The sequence below is a fragment of the Carassius auratus genome, chromosome 27 (genome assembly GCF_003368295.1).
Source record: "Carassius auratus strain Wakin chromosome 27, ASM336829v1, whole genome shotgun sequence".
In the NCBI taxonomy this organism is placed as follows: Eukaryota; Metazoa; Chordata; class Actinopteri; order Cypriniformes; family Cyprinidae; genus Carassius; species Carassius auratus.
In genome coordinates, this window is record NC_039269.1 from 4,569,997 (window position 1) to 4,589,601 (window position 19,605).

Genomic DNA, 19,605 nt, shown 5'->3' on the forward strand with positions numbered 1-19,605 from the left:
TAGCAATTTTAGCATGTTTCCCCCCACATGAGGAGAAAAGCAGCAGCGGCAAACAGTCATTTTATGATTCCTGTCAGCCCCAGAAAGAAAGGATCCTAGCGCCTCCTATGTGTGAATGTGAAGATTAACACATTCATGAACACTCAATAGAAGTAGGCCTACCTTTAGCACAGGTAAACCGATTCAGTTGATCCACCTTTATTTCCAACGCGGAAGTTAGCTATTTCCTGTAGGCTAAATGTTTCTTCCGATTTAGCCGATAGACAAGAGTGCACTAAACGATAAAACTATTGGCAATAAACCAGTGTGTTTACAATTATAATAGTAGATAAAAAAATAATATGATAACAAATACTAGTTTGCAACATCAAGCAGCATAAAGGACTGTTTTTGTACAACTAAAATAACTTGAAGCAGAATTCACTGAAACCTGCCATGTTCGAGTTACAAATGGCCGCCTTTACAATTAAAGTCAATGGGCCTACAGAACTACATATTACATCAATGATTTTGTTCACTTATATTGCTAAAATCAGGGTGTAATGATAACTTGTGGTTTTTGCATATTTACCTGACTCTCTTGGATGCGGCAACTGACAATACTGTATATCCATTTACAATATATTTGCACTGTGTTGCCCGTAACATCCTTACAGCCAGTTCATACTGTTGCATTCATAAAACGTTGCATCTTCCACATGCAAGTAAGCTTTCTTTGCTTTGACCAGTTAATATTAAGGATTGTGATGCTGTCTCAAGTCCCTTACACTCTATAGAGGATGTGTGGCTGTGTGTCAGACCGAATCATGAATTCAGGGGCTGAGGTTTGTTGAACATGTCTGTGTACTGGAGAGTGCGTCATACTTTGCTGAGTGAGTCATCAGATATATTGTTAGGTTTGGGGAAGAGACGGCCCCTGCTCTCCATCCAATCAGAGTTCAGGATGAGCCAAAACAAGGCCTTGGGTTAGTACTCACACTCATATGTGTCTCTCAGCATGTGTTTGTGTGTGACAGATCCACTGCCCGCTGATCACACATCTCACATCCTGCCACTCGGTGAGGATCTGCCAGCCAGCCGCCCAAGGACTGGAATCTGTTTGCCCAGTATGCCAGTGTTGACATGATACCTCATGATTTGATACGGATAAAGTCAGGAACCTGCAGAAATAAAGTGGAGCCCCTGTGTTTGTGGATTAAACAGTTATCACTAGGTAAGCAAACCATTGAGTCTCACCGTGGAAATGTAACGAGCCTCTCTCTGTAAACTATAACATGTGGAGACCGTGAGTAGGAATCACAAACCTTGTTCTAACACAGCAGCAACAAACCTATCCATAACAATACAAACGTTTAACACATTATGATCTACAAAAGTTTCCATGTGTGCTGGTTTTCCTGAGACCCATCCAGCAAAAATGCATTGAAACCTGAGGACGAGGCAAAGCAAGGCTCTGGCAGTTTCTGTAAACAAGCCTTTGATGCATGATGGATGACTAATATTGTGACATCACTACAATAATTGTCTTTATTACGTAAAAAAAAAATAGCACAAAGTATTATTTTTCTAAACTAATCTCTGAAAGATTTAATCAAACTAAAGGTCTTGAATGATTAAACTTGCATGAATTAACACTGTTTATCATTGTAACCAATTGATATTGAACACCTGCATTAAAATCATGCAAATTTACTGTACATCTCTTCACTACTATGGGCCAGTTTCAATACCCACACTTGCTCTCTTGGCCACTACAAAGTGGACACAAGTCTGTCCCAGGTCTGAATAATGCCAATGCTCAGTGGCTTTAAATTTCACTAGATATCTAGGCTAAGCATATCCCGTCTTTCTTTATGTTTAGCAATTGAAAGATTTTGAGGAAAACTTTTCATTATATAATTTTCATTGAGTAATCAAAAGTTTTACAAAGATTTGGGGTCTTCAAATACAAGTGATACGTCATGTAAGTAGAGAAGTAGTCAAATGCAAAGACAGGTGTTGGTATTGAGACGTGTAGGTGCTCCCATTGCATTTGCAAGTAGAAGTCCGCCACCTAGTGGTGAAAAGTATTTATGGTAACACTTTTTATTAAGCCTGTTGCCTATTGGCTATGCAAAGATATTTCTAATGCATTATTGGTATCTGATTTATTTTAAATTATATGGAATATAATATTTACCTGTTTATTGTAATAGTATTATAACATGAAATTATAATTATTTAGAAGAAAATTCAACTGATTAGAAGGTGTATTATAAGACATTACAGATTAATTGCTTTTTTATGCATTATATAGCCTAACTTCAAAGAAAATGTTACTTCAAACACTTCTGACAGCAGAGATCCCAAAATTGTCAGAAACGAAACCCAGACTTTCTTTAGATTTCAGTGTTTTATCAGGTGTGCACATTAAACAGTGCATTTACAGGCATGAAAACTATTATAGAACGAGCTAACAAAATTACATATTTAGCACTTCAACAAAATTACTGTGTGCGTCTCTGTCACAGGATATTCATTTAGTCCTTATAAAGTGATCGGAGGTTCATTAGTCCAGTGATTATCAACGTGTCTCACTTAAAATCACACACACTTTGTAGAGAAGGAAGACCTATCAACAACAACAACAAAAAAAAACTTTCAAATGATCCTAAATTACATACATATGACCTTGTTGGCATCACATGCATTAAGACGTTTGAAGGAAATGCAACATGTGCTGTTTTCAAAATGGCACAAGTTCACAGGTCAAACTGCTACATTACATCTCCTCCTCCTCCTCATCCTCCTCTGGCAGGATTCCAGGACAGGGTTCCATGGTTACAGCAACACCCATTCCACTGCGCCCAACAGGCATATCTGTTACATACGTCCATACATTACTGCCTGGACAGTAGCACTCCACACTAGACAAGAAACCCCCTTGATTGAATCCACCTGAAATGGAATAATATTTATATTTATGCATTTAGCAGAAACTTTTATTCAAACCAACTTCCATTGCCTTCAAGGTATCAGTTCATGCATCCAGCTCACCTAACGCATAAATCTTGCATTGGTAGACCGTGACTCCATGTGCACTGCGGCAGTGGTTCATAGAGGCCATGGGTTCCCACACGTCTCGAGTGACGTTATATCTCTCCATCGTTTTGAGCTGGGTTTGACCATCATAGCCACCAACTGCATAGAGGTAGTTATCCATACACACCACTCCTACAAACAGAACAACACCAGACAGCTTAGTGCATATCAACTAGTGATTATTTCATTAATACAAACAATCTGGAGTATTTTCTTTTCTCTTAGTACATTCCGGTATGGAGCTCCCTGCCATACAATTAAAGTGAACGGTGACCGAGAATGTCAACAATTCCAAAGCAGTATTTTCATTGTGTTTCAAACACACAGAGCTACCATATAGCTTCAGAAAACTTGGAATAAACACTAGTGGTCAAACAAAGTCTCTTATGCTCACAAAGGAAACATTTATTTAATCAAAAAATGCAGTAATGTGAAACATTACATATAAGCATTTCTGTTTTTGATATATTTAAAAATGTAATTTATTTATTTTAGGGGAAAGCTAAAATTTCAGCATCATTACTCCAGTCTTCAGTGTCAACTCATGCTTATATGCTGATTTGGTGCTAAAGAAACATTTCTGATTATTATCAATGCTGTAAAACCTTCTTGCTGTTTAATATTTTTGTGAAAAATGTCATTCAAATGTTTGTGGAAAGTAAGATTTAAAGAAATAATAAAATAGATTTTTTTTAGGCTCCATTAAATTTATGTGATATGACAGCAAATACATTTATAATGTCACAAAATATTTAGATTTCAAATAAATGGTGGTCAAATATTTAGCACTAAAATCCATTTTCAATATTCGTAATAATTAAATCCATTTGAGTCCCAATAATAACTGACCACTAAAATAATTAGAACATTCCAAAAATCTTATTTATTTGAAACTTTTGACTGGTAGTCAATGTATGCACTACTTTTAAGATGCTTATTTTTGAGTTGGGCAGCTCCTGGTCCCATCTATGTTCATTGTGTGGAATAATATAAGGGTTTATTAATGACGGCAGAAATTTAATTCCTGCATCAAATGCACAATGCACAGCCGCTGAACCCTGAACATCGTTATGTTGACTGCACAGCTAATTCTTCAACTCTTCTGATATGAATCATTGACTGACTATGCCACTGTTTTATCAATTACAGCTTATTGTGTTAGCTGCAGGGTCAAGCAGCTCTGGGAAGCAGGCTTTCCTGGAAGTGCTGTCATCATCATGGACATTTTTACAAATAGTTTCCACCAACTTTTTTATTGATTAACTCAAGAATAAAAAAGACTTGCATTTTTGTTTCCTTAGAAAGTTTTATGTTATTTAAATTAGATTTGATTCAGATTTATTTCACTTATTTATCTAGCGGTTACTTATTTACAGTGACTTACAAATGAGAAATATAAAAAGTGATTCATCTTTTGAAGGTATTAGCAGAAGAAGTGCTGACAATACAAAGGTTCAATCATTGTCTGGAACAGTACAGTATTATGTTTCAACTTTAATGGTGTTTTATGTTGTTGCAGGTTGTAACAACATGCTGTAAAATGCCAGTTGATTAGATATGAGGTGGCCTTTTGTTCTTTTATTTTCATATTGTTCCCTTCAGTCACTTTTATTTAATCGCACTATTCACGCGGTACATCATATGCAGTTAACATGTCAAGTAAAAGAAAACCGTTCCAACTCATTAGTTTGATAAATGGAGCAGTTTATTTACCGAGACCACTCCGAACTGTGTTCATAGGTGCCACGTGCTGCCAGGTGTTCGTGTCTGGTTGATAGCGCTCAACCGTGTTCCATCGGTTGTCCCCGTCGAATCCTCCAACCACATACAGACTTCCCCCGCACGCGATGACACCGGCCCCCAGCCGCGCCACTGACATCGGGGCCACAAATGTCCAGCGGTTTGTCTCTGAGTCATACCTGAGAAGACAATAAGCATGAAATCCTTACAAACCAGTTAAGATATTGTCGTCAAGGAATATGATTTCCTAGAAATACCAACGAGGAAGTCAAAACAAAAAAGATTTCAATCATTCTTAATGTCTCAGGCTCATATCTTCAAGAATTTGTTTTCCTAACAATGATATCTAGTGCCAAATACCATTCATAACTGCAAGCAATTCCCATGAGTGGATATATGACCCAACAAAATGTCACAAAAAAAAACAGCCTTCAGCTAGAAGAGGTTGCATTTAACCGGCCAACAATACAATATCTCCATTTAAAAGCTTGAGTTTCTCTCTTCTGAGTCTTGAATTTCACTCATCTTTGAAATCGTAGATGATCTATCGACATTCATTGTTTGGAATTTGCGTTTTACTCGAGTTTCTAAATAGAATACACGTTCTGTCTCTCCCTGCATTCCTGGACAGATTAACGGTCGGTTTGAGCTGCTCACTCAGTCATAAATAATCCTCAATAGGATTCACATGGCTCTGTTATAAATCTGAACTTGTGCGGGTCTACTAAAAGCTTTTCAAAAACTCCACAAATCCACAGCTAAAATAAGAAATAAAAGAGGGTTAATGAGGTTTATGCCACTAACATTTGAATTTTAATAAATGAAAAAAATTTTTTTTTTTAATTTGCTGCAGTCATTTAGACCCCCCCCGCCCCAAAAACTAATTAAAGATAATTAGCTAATTTCTCATCATTAGCAAGACTATTAATGTAATAAGGTCACAGTAGTTTGCTTCTTTATGTAAATGCTATGTTCCATAACCAGTTCATGGTAAATATAGCAACCCAATACAATAGATTCCCTCTTTTCAATTGTGATATGTCATGCAGTATATTAATATGACATTCACATGTCACTTTCGTTTTGAGTTACTGATGAAAGTTCAAGAAAGGTCTTCTTCCCTGATCTGTCACCGTGCATACTGTCTAATAAGTATAAAATATTCATATCATATTCATACCACTTATTGTGGAGAAATGTGTTTCTTCTGAAATGCCTAACCTGACTCTGTGCCGCGGAATGTACGTTATGAAACAGATTTGCCTGGAGCTTGTTAGTTTGCTCGGAAAAGAACCAAGCAAAATGATCTCTACACCCTGATGGAAAGCGCTTTTTTTTCAAATCAAAACACTTCCTGTAACCGATGAGGGATGTATCACAAGCGTAGCGTGTAACACAACCCTTCTGCTAATATTTCATTTTTTATCTCGTACAAAACGGACAGGTGTGCGACGCAGTCTTCAGTGTAATACAAAATCCTTCAACCAAGTTTTAATCTTTCACTCTGCACTGTGCTAATGCTTTGATTCTGTAGCATACGAATAATAGAAAGGAAATAGAATATAAAGGGGAAAAACCCTACATCGTAAAAGAGACAACACAAAACCTTTTCGAGTTCTCTTCCTGTCTCAGCCTCACCTCTCAACGCTGTTGTGATGTGTAGAGGCATGTGAACCCCCTACGGCATAAATGCTGCCGTCAATGACCCCGACACCCACTCGGTTTCTGGGCGTGTTGAGCGGAGCCAGCTGGGTCCACTGGTTAGTCATGGGGTTATAGCAGGACAAAGATCCAGACTCCATGTTGTTCTGCAGAGAGAGATTTCGTCCCCCGACCGTATAAAGGAGCCCGAACAACACGCACGCCCCGAGCCCGCTACAAGGAGATCCCATGTCAGCTAATTTTATCCAGACATTCTTCCGTGGGTCGAAGGCTTCCAGAGAGTCCAGAGAGTGTTGCTTGTACCCTCCTGCTATGTAGATGAGCTGCGTCCCACGATGAGGAGCGGGCGGCAGGGGTTTTCGAAGAGCCATCTCCTGGAAGATCTTGGACAAGAAGTCCTTGCAAGAGTTGGCCTTGCTGAGGATGGGACAGGACTGCAGTTGTCTTTTGAGGAATGTGGGTGGCAGGGCGTAGATGTGGACCGCGTTGAGTAGGGCATGGAAGTACTGCGCTCGGCTTTCCGCATCCCAGCGAACCCAGTCGATGCAGGCCTTATAGACCTCGGACTCACAGAGCACCTTTAGACTGTCCTGACTAATCAGCTCCAGCAGCTGGCAGTGGGACAAACTGAAGAACTCTTCCTCTTTGGTTACCTGTGACAAGGAAAAATATATATACATGCATATATGGACATATGAGTTCAAGTCGGTCATGCAGATTCACCTTTTGACCAACAGAAATAAATTTTGGTTTGAAAGTGGCTTCTGTGTGAACATGCTTTATGCTTTTATGCTACATAATTGGTGATAGCTAATCATTAAGAGCTCTTGTTTTGGCATAACTGACACCAAGTTATGGGTTCCCTTTCTTCATTTTTAGCTACCAAAGCCTTTTTTAATGGCAAATACAGGATGGTAAAAAAAAAAAAAAATGTTTTCAGTCTTGCAGGACGGAAGACAAGCAATGAACTTACTTCTACAAAGTACTTACTTTAACAATGGACCCTTTTAACATTTCAGGGTTTCTCAGAAGCACAGGTCATCATAGTGGTGAAATGTGTATGTGTGTATATATATATATATATATATATATATATATATATATATACACACACACAGTACAAGAAACATTACTATTTTTAATGTTTTTGAAAGAAGTTTCTTCTGCTCATCAAGCCTGCATTTATTTGATCAAAAATACAGAAAACAAAAAAAAAAATCAGCTTTGCATCACAGAAATAAATGATAATTTAAAGTATAATAAATTTAAAAACAATTATTTTAAATTGTAATAATATATCTAAATATTTCATTTTTTTTCAGTATTTTTGATATACATATATTGGTACATATATATCGGTATATATTATTATTATTTTATTTTTTTTTTTTTTTTGATGAAAACTTGGAGGCTTGTGACTATCCCATTGACTGCCAAGCAAATTACAATCAAGCTCCAGAAAAGAATGAAAGACATTGTCTGAATAGTCCAAAATGGCGCTACAGTGATGCAGATATAGAGGAGACAAATCTTTGAATATTATATAAGTATTTTTTTTTTCTTCGCATACAAAAAGTATTCCTGTCGATTCATAACGTTACAGTTGAACCACTGATAGCAGTGACATTGACAATGTCTTTCATACTTTTCTGGACCTTGAGTGTAATTTAATTGGCAGTCTATGGGACAGTCACAAGCCTCCCTGTTTTCATCCAAAATATCTTAAATTGGGTTCTGAAGACGAACAAAGCTTTTACAGGTTTGAAGCGACATGGGGGTGATTAATGACAAAATTTTCATTTTGGGGTGGAGTATCCCTTTAATAACTGAAGAAATGCAGTCTGTTAAAAGGGTCCGTAGCTTGGAGTCGTGTGGACCACATTTACTTTGGTAATTTTTGACCATTATAGTATAAATCACCATCCATTTTCTTTGTCTGGGAAAAGAGGAGCTTGCACATTCTACCTAACATCACTTATTTTCTTTGTATGAATGAAGAAACAAAATAATGCGGGTTGTAGTAACATGATTTCACAATTTGGGTGAACAATTTCTGTAATGCCTGATTCATGTGACAGCTGGATCCTTTATACGAATCAATATCCATCTGCGAGACAGACCTGAGTTCCATTGACAAAGCAATTAGCTCCACAGTGCCATTCTCTATAGCCTTCATTCATTCAAAGACTAACTGTTACAGGTCAATGGCTGTGTAGTACAGTTACTTAAGAGAGCACAGCAGGTGGCAACTATCGATCACTGCTAACTGACACTTCAGTGAACGGAGTCAAAGGGGCACGCACCTCATTGAAGTGAGTGTTGATATACTCTCGTGTGCGAAGGTGCAGATCAGTGCAGCCGATCTCCTCTGCAAATCTCGAGATGCCGATGACATTTGATGGCTCCAGGTTCTTCGTGAGGAAATCGCAGCACGCTTTGGCCACCTCTTCCATCTGATAGCGCATCGCAGTCAAGAGGACGTGAAGAACACACTTCTCGCCCACTGTTATACGGGAAGTGTAGGCAAAGTCAATGAGGCGGCTGATGACCTGAGGGCACACGTCTCGCAGGGTGACCTCCGAGGCATTGCATTCCTTGAAGTTACTGGTGAACATGGCTTTGAAGTAAGGACTGCAGGCAGCCAGCACCAGTTTATGCACCTGGGGAATGTAGACACTTGTTCATGGCTGGGGTAAAAAAACAAACAAACCTGAAACTAAATCATGAGAGCTGTATGTGCCGTGTTCTTATAATTACAATTAAATGCCTTAACGTGTACTAACATAATTCTGCACTTGTAATGAGGACAATTTATCTTTGTGCACTGTAATTTGCAGTGCCAGGGACATATCATAAAAAAAATAACTGTAACACGCTGAACCTGTTTCTTGATATTCAAGCAGTGAACACTATGTAGTTTACTATACTAAATACTAAAGAAAAGGGATGTGCTGATATTAAATCTAAACTAATTTTTTGTATGGTTAAGGGCAATACCTGATTAACGGATGATAATAAAATTCTATACTATTTTGTCTAAATGAACTAAAATCACTAAAAACTATAAACCTACACGAATTTAGGCATTTTTTTGAGGCATAAATTACACAGGCCCTATTATAGCAATAATTTAATGCTTTTTTGTGTAATATTTAATTTTATAAAAATCTTTGCTTTTGTACTTTGAATAGAAAATATACACTATCATAAAGCAGTTTATGCTCAGTAAGTTAAATAGTTTTATTCAGCAAGGATGCATTAAATTAGAAGTTAAATATATTTACATTATTGCAAAATGTTTTTTTTTCAAATAAATGCTGTTCTTTTGAACCCTGGAAAAAAAAAAAGATTGTTGAATAACAAATGAGCATATTATAATAAGATTGGAGTAAAGACTGCTGGAAATTCAGCTTTGCCATCACAGGAATAAATTACATTAACAAAATATTAAAATAGTCATTTTAAAATCTAATAACATTATAAAACATGCTTTTACTGTACTAGCCTTAAACCTAAGAACTCTAGTGCATATGAATCTTGTTTTACATTTTTAATAACTTTTCAGTATACTTATTCACAAATGTAAGTTATTTAATATGCTCACACTGGACTTAAATGTGTCACAATCCACCTCTCTGTAAATCTAGAAATCTTTACGTAATAAATGTTGCAAAACATTTCAAAGCTGTAAGTAATGTATAATCGATTATGAGACAGTGCCTTCTCACAGGTCAAGGCCACACAGTCTTATGAATAACTGAGATACTGATGTAGACGAGCACTTTATAGTGCATGGAAAAAGTCTGTGATATTGACACAAACCCGGTCAACCAAAATAGCCCCCGAAAAACCTAAGTACCTAAAAATACTGTCTACTAGCATTGTTCTCCATTATGCAGTTATTAACTGTGAGATACTTAAAAAAACTGACCTGTGCAAAAATAGGTCTCATGGCACTAAGTAGAATAAAACAGCTTTTCTATGGCATTTATACTTTAAATTGTAATAAATTGTCAAACATGCTATTCAAGCATTCTTGCACACTTGCAACCAAATTCCTTAGCTCTTACCTTAAAATCCACTATCTTGTCTTTGTATGTGACATGAAGAACCAGATCGCAGAGCAACTCATGATGGCGGAGCTCGTCCATGATCTGCATGGCTCTAAAGGGATGACTTTCAACGGTGTAATCCAAGTAACCATGACCCCTCATGGAGGGCACCACGATGGCAGAGAAATCCTCATCTTTGATGGGCCTCTTCTTTCTTGGACATATCATTCTCCGAGACCTAGAGTGTCACTGATACAAGAGGAAATGGATGGCAACTGCAGTGGAACAATGTCTAAATCCATCCACGTGTCATGAAGAAATAAAGGCACAACTGATGATCGCTTAGGGATAGAGAGCCATGTTTCTTCTGCCTGGTTAGAAGTCCATCATACCAAGTTTCTGTATCAAGCCAAGTTGGCATTGTTGAAATATTACACGCTGTTTCCCTTCAATCAGACAAGTGCTGTTATTTGTCTTGTATAGATGAGGTTAAAAGTCATTTTTATACTCTAGAGGATGTACAAGCAAAGTTATTTTAAAGAATCTTTTAAGCACATGCTTTAAAAATGCAATATTCTGTTCTTCCAAAAGGTTACTGTCCTCTGAGATGGTTCGTGCTCTTTTCACCCTGTGAAAAACAGAGATACAACATTGAGAAATGTTTGTTTGTCCCTCCAGTGCTTTCATTGTTTATCCAATGCATAATTGAATATAGCCAAGATGATCGAGGAAGATATCTTAAGATATAAAACTAAACAAACACCACATTGAATAAGCGATACACAAGGAATACAATGGCAGCATTACGTAAATCCTGAAGAGGCAATTTCTACTATAACAATGTGTACAAGAAACTGTCTTTAATTACAGTCTCTGTTGACAGTTGCGCAGACTTGGCTGAATCAGATTTCACTTCCCTATTCTTTGACGGATGTCAAGTAGATTTCAAAAAAGGGAAAAGAGGCAAGCCACACCCTTATTCACAGACACAACGTGATTTCCTGCATTATACAGACAAGACTTCGAAAACCATGATTGTGGCACAACTGGAAAAGCTGTGCATCAAAAGACCTTTGTGCACACTAACATAGTTTTCGAGTGAGGGCCAAAGTCTCTGTTGTTGATCAGTCTAGAAGTTGTTGTTCATCAGAGGCAAATTTTTTTCATGGGTTATGTAACGTCCCACACTTGCAGGTCATCTCTGCTGCTCATATTGCACAATCCAGAGTGCTGAGGACACACTTATTTTTCTTAAAGTAGGGTTTATCACAAGACAACACTGCAAACCACACGGCTTCTTTTGGAACTAAGAGAGCTTCTTCAGTCATGGCCTCCATCTCTCATAAAGGCTCACTGTGTCATGCTCTCACATGCCATATTGCTAAGCCAGACTTTAACATGCTGCGCTGTTAGCACTATGGCTTTGGTGGGATTAACCATTAACTCGCTGAGTGTCAGGTTACTTGAAAAATTATAGAACAGAAAGTGAAAAGCTGGAACTTTTCGTGGAAGGTGCTGCCAAGTGAACTTTTGTTCTGGTTAACTGTTGAGCTGCGGAAGATGATGCATTTAAATGCATAGTCATTATTTGCTTAGCTTCATTTTGTTCGAAACTTACATACTGTGACTGGGGAACCAAACAGATTACATTTTTGAAGAACCTTTACACTGCAGTTCCTCTACAATGACCGTGTTTACATGTACACCATTAGTCAGGGTGAGGAATTACATGGATTAAGATAAGTTTACATGACACAGGCAAACCCCAATTTTCAATCCTGCATTTCAAAGCTACTTTGATTACTTTGATGGTCCAATTAATGAGGTTTAGCTTGCTTTATTTAATATATATATTAATTTACTATTTTCATTAGAAGTTTATAAGTTTATTATACCTGTTTTGTTCCCCTCTTGTTTGGTGGTACATGCAAAACGTTCGTAAATAGTACATTTCTGTACATTTCCTGCTCTATAATACTTTGTGTTTGTACATGATCATTTCTGTTTTTCTTCAATAAAAAACACACTTTGTCAAAAGTGCATGAAATGCTATTAAAGCATATGCACTCATATAAGTCTGATTAAAATGTGCATTTTACTGCAATTATGGTTACTCAGATTACAAGCATAATCCTATAAACATAATCACAGTATCCTGTTTACATGAGGTCCAACTTAACCGCAGTACTGCGCTAACTGCATTATAGGAGTGCATACAAAACATAGCCAGTTCATAGTGGCCACATCTGACAAGCTCCAAAAAGAACAGAAAACACACAAAAAAGTATAGATGTTACTTGTGTGCATTCATATTCTTTCTTCACCATTAATTTCCACCAAAAATCATGTCCAGCCTCTGCTTACGTACAGATTGTTTTTTTTTTACACTCTACATTATGCCCACTGTGCCTTGCAGTGTTTTTGTTCTTTATGGAGCTTGACAGATGTGGTCACATGAACTAATTTAAAAAGTGCTCTGCAAAACAAACAAGTTGAGAATTGCTGGAGGTAAGTAAATAATGACAGATTTTTCAATTTGGGAGGGATCTATGGATTCTGGACTACGCCTTTAATAAAACAAAGTCCTCATCACTTATGGGATTTCCAAGGAAAGCGAGAGGGAGGGAGAGTGTGATTCCACTGTGTCACGGTTATATAGCTGAGGTCAGCAAGAGGACAAAACACCTCATTGATAACTGCACCCTGACACATCTCCATTGCCCTGATAAAGAGCCAGTCAGTCTATGAGCATACTGGAAGGTGTTCATGACTATGTGGAAAACTGTGAATCATAAAGACACTGGGTACATGGCCGGGTGGTGATCACTGACACAGAATCAGGATGATGGGAAATTCTTTGTTCAGACGAAGTTCTAAGTACACTGAATTTCTTGCACAATGGTTGTAATCTACTAGTTATCTTGGAAAGAGTCAGAAGTGCTCTGTCAAACACGCATACACCATAGGAATGTACTGCAATGTTACTCATACAGAGATGACTACTAACAGTTCAATTAGCTTAGGACAATAAGGATCACCTGACGGCCCAGGGCCAGTGAGTTTCGGGACAGTTGACTGAACAGTCAGACCAGTGCTGCAGTTTGCCACTATGTCAATTATGAGGTCCTGCCTGGTGATCCAGTTGGAGGTTTGCAGTATTTCAAAACAACAATCAGCTAATTGTACTTTATCCCTTACATAATTTCTAGCTATTATTGGTGAGTAAATAACAATGAATTAAAACTAATCTGCTTCTCATAAACAGATGTATTACAATTTGCTGCTAAAAATAAAATTTTTGGTAACTCCAGTGAAAAATCTGAACTACTGAAATAGAACAGTCTTGATCACATGTGCATGTAGCACTTAAAGCTGTCAAATCAGCATGGAAACAATTAATTACAAATAGCAGAATCATATAATTAAGTAATATCACACAAGCAAGAGTGCTGTTGTTCTTGATTTCAACAATCAAAACAAAAAACAATCATAAAATGTGCAATATCAATTTTGACATTTCAGATTCAGCTTCACAAAGGAGTTACCATGCATAAAACAAAATAAAAATAAATTAAACTAAATTAAAAAGTCTGTGTTTTATGCCATATTGTGTTCACGTGGTTGTCAGCTCAAATATCAGTCTCCAATATATTGAGTTTCGGTGTCAGACATAAAGCCACCTTTCCACTATCTCCAACGAACGACAAGCATCGGACCGGAAGTCATTCATTTCGAATGGAGAGTAGTTCGGGAGCTGCATGGACTTCTGATCTTATGTGTATGCGGAAAATTCGGATCCGATTTGAGCTTCAGATGCGTTGAAATATTTGAACTTCTGCGACCGGCCAACTGGATGCATTCTATTAAAAACTATGAGCGTAATATTAGAATTACCAATATTTTGTTCACTTTAACATTATCCTTTAAACATGAATTCTGTAAAATGGTGCTTTAGAATAATTATGGCAGAAATAATTATTTTATAATTATTAAATCATTATTTACATTGATTAGCCCCATAAAACCTACTTTGTTTTTGTTTTGGGGGTCATTTGATTTGTGACTATGCATTCATACATTAATTATATTCATTAAAATTATTAATTTTACAATGGTGGATATGCCGTGGTAACGGTAGCTGTACGACCGGTTTGAAAGTTCTGTGCGACTGCCACTAGGGGGAGAAATGCCACAGTCCTGTCCGAATGTCATGTGCAGTGGAAAGTCGGCTTAAAGGAACACTCCACTGTTTTGAAAATAGTCACATTTTTCAACTCTAGAGTTAAACAGTTGAGTTTTACCATTTTAGAATCCATTCAGCGGATCTCCAGGTCTGGCAGTAGCACTTTTAGCTTAGCTTAGCATAGATCATTGATTTTGGTTAGACCATTAGCATCTCGCTCAAAAATGACCAAAGAGTTTCTATATTTTATATATATATATATATATATATATTAGGGGTGCTCCGATCACGATCAGCCGATCGTTATGTGCATCTCGTCAGTAAAGCCGGTTCTCTAATCAGCAGTTAATTCCATCAGGTGCGTGATTTCACATAGAGCAGCTGTTACTACACATAGCCGTTGTTAATAGAGAAGTTAACAACTAGGGGAGTTGGAAAATGAGCCTATTTAAAAAAAAAGAAAAAAAGTGGAGTGTTCCTTTAACATCGCTCCTTTAACATGGCTCCATGATTGCTCTGAACGAGTTTCTTGTATAGATCGCAGAACATAGAAAACCCGGAGTAGACTTAAAGCCAAGTGACTGCAGAAAGACAGTTGAAGGGGCGTTCTGCTCCACTAATACCCGCTGATCCAGTCCAGCTTTCAGCCTGAGCGTTACTTGGTGACACCCACCAAATCTTGAAGCTTCGGCATGTTCGGAACAAGTGGCAACCTCCCGCTCTCTCTCGTGAAGCCCATATGGAAGTGACTAAAACTGCAATTCATTGACTGGCCGCTTGAGGCTGGCTGCAAAAGGGACTCAATAGACTCCCCATGTTAAACTGCCCAACTTTACAGCAGAAAAAAAACGTTTACAGCCTGGTGTAAAAAATTATTTTGGTCTATATACCTAATTTTACCTTTCATGACAACTATGAGGGGGTTAAATTTTTTTTTTTTTTTGTATAACTCATCAGTTTGAATTATGTTAAAACTTACATTTCTGCATAATTAATGGCGTGACCGCTAGAGTGACAGGTGGTGACAGGTGGATCGCTGCTGCTGTCAACGCTGTCGGGCTAGGTGGACGTGGATTCAGCAACCAGCTCCCGCCTTTTTGCCTATTTTTGATTACCCCAGAATGACGCGCAGTGACGCGCTGCCGAGATGGCGACGGCCCGCTCCGCCCACTTTTGGTTTCAAAAACTCTCTTCGGAAACCTATGGGTGACGTCACGGACACTACGTCCATGTTTTTATATAGTCTATGGTCTGGAACTATTTCAGACTCAGTTGGGTGAGAAGAAACATACGAACTGACTCGCCAAACTTTGTGTGAAACGTAGCCTAAGTTACATGATATTATAAGTACTGCATAATATTACAGTAGCAATCATGCTGGTCAGAAATCAAGCTGATATTTACCTGCGGCCTCAGCTGAGTCTGTACAATGCTACTACAGAAGCACTGCTGCTGTCATATTGCTTAAGCTTTATAAAGAACTGAACTACTCTGTCAGTACTTTAATTTGGGGGTGGGGGATAAGAAGCACTCATTCAAGATTTTAACAGTTGTGACATCACCCCATGGGTTTGCAGTCTCAACCCTGATAAAATTTTGCTGATAAGGCAAGAAGCAAAATGACTTCATATAGTTAAACAACTGTCAAGCGCGCTCCTAGTTCGTGCTGGTGTCCATCAACAACAATGTAACGCAATCCTCCTAAAAGTACTCACCTTGTATCAGGAACCAGCGACAGTTCTTCACATATTTCAGCTTACGTACTGTCATAGGTGTTTTATATAAAGAACTACGCTGTTCGAATTAAAAAAAGAGAGATGAATAAATGAAGAGGGGGATGCCCTCCGCGCGCATCCACGAACAGAATGTTCTAGCAGTTGGCGAGTAAAACGTCAAAGCAAAACACACCTACACACACACACAAAATAAAAATCGAAAGTCTGATGTGTCGCGAAGCTCCACCGCCTTCCAGCTGTCAACTGACTGTGTGAGGGCAAACGCGCGTACACTCACGTTCGCGCGCGATTGCAAACACACTCTATGAAGGAGACTCGTGCACGCTCACCAAGGCGCACTCCCGCTGGCGGCCGTCCAAACAAAGAGTGCCACTGACATCAGCATGACTGTGCAACTCCTCTGTTCATCTGAACACCAGTGGAGCCCAATGCAGCCTGACTGACAAACCGAAAGCAAATATATCGAGAACTGACAGTTGTTCTCATTTGTCATGTCTATCATATAATCCATCTCTGAATGCTTAACGGTCTGGAAAATTTGACGTTACGTTTGTTATGCAAGAAGAACAGACATCCACTGGGAAACCCCTCTTCCTAATCCTAGATTAAATTTGTATTTGCATTGTATCTGTTTGGATTTTAATAGTCACTGAGGCTACTGTGAGTCAGACTACTGTGAGTGGCATTCCACAATAATGAACAAGCTAATCCACATTTCAAACAGGGAATTTCAGTCTGATGATGTTTGCCCCTACAAACATAGTCATTAACAATGTTGACACAAACCTGTGCAGTAAAATTCAACATTTAAAACTGTAAAATGTTTAAAAAAAATACAGTTGCCTTCAACAATTTTAATTATAACTTTACAACTTTACTCATACTATATTAGCTGTGCATATTAATTTACCTGTGTATCAGATTATATGTAAAATGTTGCATATGTACATCCATACTATTAAGAGTCGATTCTATCTTGTTTAGATTTAGATTTTATGGATCTCTGGCAGATACTGTAGCCGATCGTTTACAGTAGGCCTAAGTATTCTTCCAAGGCTTCCTGAAGATCATGTTTCTTATTGGGTTACACCCAGGCCTTTGACCTTAGCAGCATTTGTGAGGTTTGTTTTACTGATTCTTGCATTGTCATTGTCTTAAGGAAGTTATTGAAGCACAAACATAGTTTTCCATGTCAATTCCACCAAGAGCATGAGATGCAAGAGCAAATATGTTTAAACAAAGGACAGCAAAGTTTACTGTTACAAAGATCAGGTACATATGCAAAGCATTTTGTTTTGGCAGTGTTAGCACTGAATTTGTCATTCTTAGTTTTGTGAATGTATTTTACACATTGCATCAATTATTATTTATTTATTATGATAATTATGATATGATTGTAATGATCATTCTGTCATAATAATTATAATATCTACTCATCTTTAAAATAACACATTTTAATGCTATGCAAACTTTAGTAAAGCACTTAAGAATCACAATAAAATATTATAATTTGCCATTAATTACAGGTCTAGATGTTTTGTGTGCGTGCGTGTGTGTGTGAGTGCGTGTGAGATTGTTTATGTGGTTAATGAGGACACAAATTTGTATAATGACATGGGTATGACACAGGTATTACAGTGAGGAGGTGGTTTATGAGGACATTTTTAGTGTCTCCGTAATTCAAAACGCTTATAAATCATGCAGAATTAGTTATTTTGAAAATCCAAAAATGCACAAGTTTCCTTTGAGGGTTAGGTTTAGGTATAGGGTTGGGGTAGGGCAATAGAAAATACAGTTTGTACAGAATAAAACCCATTACGCCTATGGAGAATCCCCATAAACCACATATACCAACGTGTGTCTGTGTGTGTGTGTGTGTGTTTGCGTGTTCTTTCATGTTGCACAAGGAGATAATAGACTTTGTCCTATGCTTGCATAATATGCAGTCAGCTTCTTTGCAGTGTTTGCAGGACATCAGGTGCACTCTTTCACGTACACATTCAGTGTCAAGAGAAAAAAGGAAATGCCTAACAGCACAGTGAGACAGCAGAACATGAGATTGACTGTGAACCCTCCATGCACAGCAGCCCCCTCCCATTATGCAACCCTCCCTACATGTTTCTTATTTAATATTTTTATTATATAAAACCCAATGTATTTGACTGCTTCACAGATTAATTTGTCATGTGTATCAAAATAATTTGCATACTGATTAGTCATCAGAAAAAAAGAGTAACCAACTGAAACTCTTTGACATCTTTTTGCAAATTTAAGATTTGATTAATAAAATGTTAGTTTTATAATATTATTTGCATAGCCTGACAACTTTAGAGTTTGTATTATCAATTGTTGCAAAAATGATACTTTCTATGTTTCCCAATCCTAAAAACAATTATATCTCAAATTGAGTCAAATACATTGTGTTTGTGCTCCCTCTAATGGTTGCTTTTGAATGACATGCAGCATCATTCCCTAGATTTGCTTTAATTATCGACTGTGATATTAGTCTTTTCTAACTGCTGTTTATACTTTCAAATAGCTGATCGTAACATTGAAGAAAGTGCAGCATAAAATAGAGTATCATTGTTTAGAATTAAAGATCTGAGCAGCATCAGAACAACTAAAGCATGTAAATGACCACAAAATAGTTTTATTTACGCATTATTCTGCCTATATGTTCATATTATGCATTGACTTTTAAATCTCATGTTAGTTTAGCTTTTCCTTAAGCATAAGAATTGAACAATACATTGTCTAAATATTTTCACTTTTACAAAGAGTACAGTAGCACATATACATGATTATACACATTCCAGTAATGCAGGACATACAGCAGGGTTTGCATAACCTAAAGAGGATAGAGGAAGTAAGTACGCCAATGAATAAAGAATTGGCAGAAGAAGAGAATGAATGGTGAAATATACATTCTCTACCCATTTCTTGTTTGATTGTCTATGCATTTCACCCAGCACATTGAATCCAGATGGAGATGAGGAGAAAGAACAAGTTAACAACTCAAGAGTCTCTTGGGAATTTTGGCTACACATTTGCTAGATCTTGCCATCACCGAGTGTATGGTGGATATACATCTGTCATGCATTATTGGGGGGGCTGCCAAAGGTGCTTCTCTGGCTTTAGAAACTATGTCAGG

The 19,605-nt window shown here is 37.6% G+C and overlaps 1 protein-coding gene across 1 annotated transcript; it reads right to left on the reverse strand.

Moving 5' to 3' along the window:
* Positions 1–2,372: 2,372 nt before the first annotated feature.
* Positions 2,373–16,789, reverse strand: keap1a (kelch-like ECH-associated protein 1a). The gene is made up of 7 exons (XM_026205322.1): positions 16,434–16,789; positions 10,554–11,163; positions 8,787–9,143; positions 6,460–7,136; positions 4,795–5,000; positions 3,037–3,213; positions 2,373–2,937 (listed from the first exon to the last, which is right to left on the reverse strand). Exons 2-7 carry the CDS (start codon positions 10,761–10,763, stop codon positions 2,762–2,764), a joined length of 1,803 nt encoding a protein of 600 aa, XP_026061107.1. The 5' UTR covers positions 10,764–11,163; positions 16,434–16,789; the 3' UTR covers positions 2,373–2,761.
* Between the last annotated feature and the right edge of the window lie 2,816 nt (positions 16,790–19,605).